A 4606-nucleotide genomic window follows, 5' to 3' on the forward strand; every position below is an offset into this window, starting at 1 on the left:
ATTAGAGAAGATCGCCAAGAAAACAAGGAGCAAGGCACTATGGGGTAAACTTTTTCTCTCCTATAGTTTCCTTATTTATATAACCATTTGCAAAGCAATTATGCTTAATTTTCAAGCCCATATTTATTTCAGAAAAAAATAAAGCTTTAAAGAAAAGGTACACAATCAGTTAAATTTAAGATCAGCTCCTCCAAAACCACCCATTAAAAATAACACTTGTCTATGATTTTCTTAAGCAGATTAAAATTTTTTTTCTGGGTTGAACCTCAGAGACCCAGGAACTAGAACCACTTAATTTATCCTGTGTATGAAGACTGGCTTCTAACAGTGAGGGAGGGCAGCCGAAGCTTCACAGATACTCACAGAGTCAAAGTAAATTTGGCTTAAAACCCGTGTGAAGGAGTTTTTTTTTTTTGGTGGTGGGGGGGGGGATAGCAATGTCAGAGAAACTGTAGGCCAGAGGTTTCCTAAGGCGTTGTTTCTTTGATTTTATGAATGCCACCAATAAGCAGACTTGATAGAATACTTTTGTTACTTTAATTTCACAAAAATGCTGCAGCATTTACCTCCCAGATCCCGGATGTAAGCCTTAGCTTGTCATCACACCTTCACAGTAAACAAAGAAAATCTGTTCTGGACAGTGATATATTAATTTCTTTGCAAAGTTATGGAATTATGCAGAAATGGCTGTGTTAATTGCCTTAGAAAACACAAATATACAAATACACAAACACAACAGCTTGGTTTAGTGACTAGGAGCTCAAAATCAGGGCAGAGTACTGGAGATGAATTCCACTCCTCAATGCTGTGACCTCAGGAAAGTTCCTTAACCTCACTGTGTCTCAGGTTCCTATCCTGTAATATGTAACAGTGTTTACCTCACAGAATTGTAAGGATAAACTAGCTTACTAAATTTGGAGGGCTGTACCATGTAAGTGCAATATGAGGGCTTGTTTAAAATATCCCACTGAAAAGGTTTCAGATTTAAACACAAGTCCAATACTCACTCAGATTTTCATTTCAGTCTAAAGAAATGTATAGAATCCCATAAGAGCTACAGTTACCTTGCTGAGCAACGGGATAGCTCTTTCCTCTATTAGACAGGCTTTAAGATAAATATTGCTGCTAGTGTTACCACATTTTAGAAATCAAAACTAAGTCTTGCCTCTTTTACTGAACACGTATGAGAAACCTTTTATGTTTATCATACATTTCATGCACAAATTTTCAAGGGTTCCTTCATTGTTATGAATAAAGGTTTTAAATTCTTCAGGATGATGGAATATTGGCTACAGGATGTCATTCCGTATTTAATCTTGTTTTAGAAATTAGAATTTACCTCGGACATAGCATTTTGAATGTAGTACCACAAGCAAGTTGAGTTCTTGGAGAGAGAATGTATTTTTAATTTATTAGCAACAGTATCTACTGAATTTAATAAAACACATTTCAAGAAGATACCCGTGGGGTTCCCTGAAGATAGGTCGCCCCCCCACACTGAAATCCTTAGCTCCCATAATAAAGTGTATGCTCAAATGTTAACTTTTTCCACTTAATATAAAAATCTTTCTGAATATGGTATATAGATACATAGATTTATTCTTTTTAAATAGCTGCATAGTAACCCAAATTATAGAAGTGTCATATTTAAGGGGGAAAAAAGAGTATGCTTAGTGTGTTCATCTGAACTATCGTGGCCAAGTACTTCTAACCAGGGTACAGTCAATATTCCAGAAGGTTTCTCAGGAGTCCCCCTTGCCGGTTCGGAGGGAACGTGGCGCCAGAGCCCGGCTTCAGCCAGTTTTTCCGGGGGCAGGTGTAGCCTTGGGCGCGGGGCCGGGGGAGGGGAAAGGGCGGGCGTGGGGTTGAACTAAGGCTTGGGACTTGGGCGGCTGGCTGGGCGTGGGCCTAAGGACACTCGCCCGGCCCGCCCCCACCACTCTATTGGCCACATCAGTGCAGAAAAGGGCCTGCGGCCCGGGGCGCCCGCAGTGTCACTGGGCCGGCGGGGACGCTGGTTGCGCGGTGGGCTGGGACTGGCCAGGGACGTCGGCAGTGGGGTCGGGCCCGGGAGACTTGGGCAGCCCACGGGGCTTCTCCGTCCCTCGCTCCCACCCCCTCCCCCGGGTCGGGGGAGGCGGTGTGTCCGGCGGAGGGTTGTGGGGCGCGGGGCAGGGCTGGAGCGCCATGAGCAGCCCGGATGCGGGGTACGCCAGTGACGACCAGAGCCAGACCCGCAGCGCGCTGCCCGCGGTGATGGCCGGGCTGGGCTCCTGTCCCTGGGCCGAGTCGTTGAGCCCCCTCGGGGACATGAAGGTGAAGGGCGAGGCGGCGGCGAGCAGCGGGGCGCCGGCGGGGGCGGCGGGCCGAGCCAAGGGCGAGTCTCGCATCCGGCGGCCGATGAACGCCTTCATGGTGTGGGCTAAGGATGAGCGCAAGCGTCTGGCGCAGCAGAACCCGGACCTGCACAACGCCGAGTTGAGCAAGATGTTGGGTGAGTCCGAGCTCGCGACCCAAGGCGGTGCGAATCGCGGAGCCGCTTCCTTGAGCCTGAGAGGGGTGCGTGCCTTGCGCTCGAGGCCAGTGGTGTGGTGCCTCCAGGGTCCTTCTCTGTGGCCCTCGGTTCCCCTTCCGCATGCCCTCTCCCGACTCTCCAAATGGTCTGGGTCGTCGGTGCCCGTGTAACCCGGGTGACCCGGGGCGCGGCTACAACGGCTCTGGGGAGGTGGCTTCCCTGCCGGTCTGGGCCACTCGAGGGTATCCCGGGAACCAGGCAGGTTTGGACCTGCCCGTTCCCCCACTCCTTCTCCGAGTAGGGGACATTTTCAATTCCTGAAAGGCCGGGAATGAGTGAGCGGGGAAGCCGCTTCTTGTAGGCTAAAAGAAGGGACGGTTGCCCTTAAGAGGACCCAAGATGTCCTGTGTTCCCCAAGTGTTTGGACTCCGCTCGGCCTCTGGAGTCGCAGCCTTTCACTCTTTAACTTGACCTCTTCCCTCCCTCTAGTTGCTCAATAAAGGTCGGAGGGGAGAGGTAGGGCCAGGTGGGGCCCTGGGGCCTGGGAGCGGGAGTTCGAAAAGTAAGCCCGGCGCCCCTCTCCACCTTCCTACGCCCATGCAGGCAAGTCGTGGAAAGCACTGACCCTGGCGGAGAAGCGGCCCTTCGTGGAGGAGGCTGAGCGGCTGCGCGTGCAGCACATGCAGGACCACCCCAACTACAAATACCGGCCGCGGAGGCGCAAGCAGGTGAAGCGACTGAAGCGGGTGGAGGGCGGCTTCCTGCACGGCCTCGCCGAGCCACAGGCCGCCACGCTGGGCCCCGAGGGCGGCCGCGTGGCCATGGACGGCCTGGGCCTGCCCTTCCCGGAGCAGGGCTTCCCGGCGGGCCCGCCGCTGCTGCCCCCGCACATGGGCGGCCACTACCGCGACTGCCAGGGACTGGGCGCACCCCCGCTCGACGGCTACCCGCTGCCCACGCCGGACACGTCCCCGCTGGACGGCGTGGAGCCGGATCCCGCCTTCTTCGCCGCGCCGCTGCCCGGGGACTGTCCGGCGGCCGGCCCCTACAGCTATCCGCAGGCCTCGGACTACGCGGGGCCACCGGAGCCGCCCGTCGGCCCCATGCACTCCCGGCTCGGCCTGGAGCAGGCGGGCCCAGCAATGCCGGGCCACGTGGCGCCCTCCAGCGCCCTGCAGCTGTACTACAACGCGATTAGCTCGCCGGCGGCTGGTGGCGGGCGCGGCTTCTCTATGCCGCCGCAGCAGCACCCACCCGGCCCGGGGCAGCCGTCGCCCCCTCCCGAGACCCTGCCCTGCCGGGACGGCGCGGACCCAAACCAGCCCGCCGAGCTCCTCGGGGAGGTGGACCGCACGGAATTTGAACAGTATCTACACTTTGTGTGCAAGCCCGAGATGGGTCTCCCTTACCAGGGACATGACTCTAGTGTGAATCTCCCAGACAGCCACGGGGCCATTTCCTCGGTGGTGTCCGACGCCAGCTCTGCGGTATATTACTGCAATTATCCTGACGTTTGACAGGTCCCCGATCCGATCCAGCCTGCGGGCCAGAAGCACAGTGTTACACACTTCCCGGAGGGGCTAAGGAAATCCTCAGCCTCATGTTGTTTCGTTTTGTTTTTAAGTTGCCTAGGCATATAATTTATGGTAATTTATTTTGTCTGCCACTTGAACAGTGGGGGGAGAAAAATGTGAGGTTGTTTTAAGATTTGTTCAGATACTTGTTTCCCACAGTTGTGTTGTCAAAATCCCATTTCCCAGTTCAAGCTTACCAGTTTTGAATGTGTCCCAGAATAACATGCTCCATTTTCTGAAAATTTATTGATCAAACACAATTTTGTCCTGGGTGTGTTTTCTCGATCTTTAAAAAAATAAAATCTGGAATCCTACTTTTTCACTCTACTAGTGCCTCTGTTACAAAAGCCAATTTTTAAGATGAATGTTAAGTATTGGTAGCATTGGAATCATTTTAATGATATTTAATATATAGTTGCTGCAGATTTCTCATTCTTTTATATTGGTAGAACTAAATAATTCAAGGATAAAACCTAAAAATGAACGTTAAGATATCTAAGGTTTTGTTTTTTGCTAG

General features: G+C 52.4%; 1 protein-coding gene across 1 annotated transcript; it reads left to right on the top strand.

Annotated features, from left to right (window-relative positions):
- Positions 1 to 2003: 2003 nt before the first annotated feature.
- SOX17 (SRY-box transcription factor 17) lies at positions 2004 to 4403 on the top strand. Its single transcript, XM_027613874.1, has 2 exons — positions 2004 to 2494; positions 3119 to 4403. Exons 1-2 carry the CDS (start codon positions 2188 to 2190, stop codon positions 4030 to 4032), a joined length of 1221 nt encoding a protein of 406 aa, XP_027469675.1. The 5' UTR covers positions 2004 to 2187; the 3' UTR covers positions 4033 to 4403.
- Positions 4404 to 4606: the final 203 nt, after the last annotated feature.

Source organism: Zalophus californianus, chromosome 4, assembly GCF_009762305.2.
Source record: "Zalophus californianus isolate mZalCal1 chromosome 4, mZalCal1.pri.v2, whole genome shotgun sequence".
In the NCBI taxonomy this organism is placed as follows: Eukaryota; Metazoa; Chordata; class Mammalia; order Carnivora; family Otariidae; genus Zalophus; species Zalophus californianus.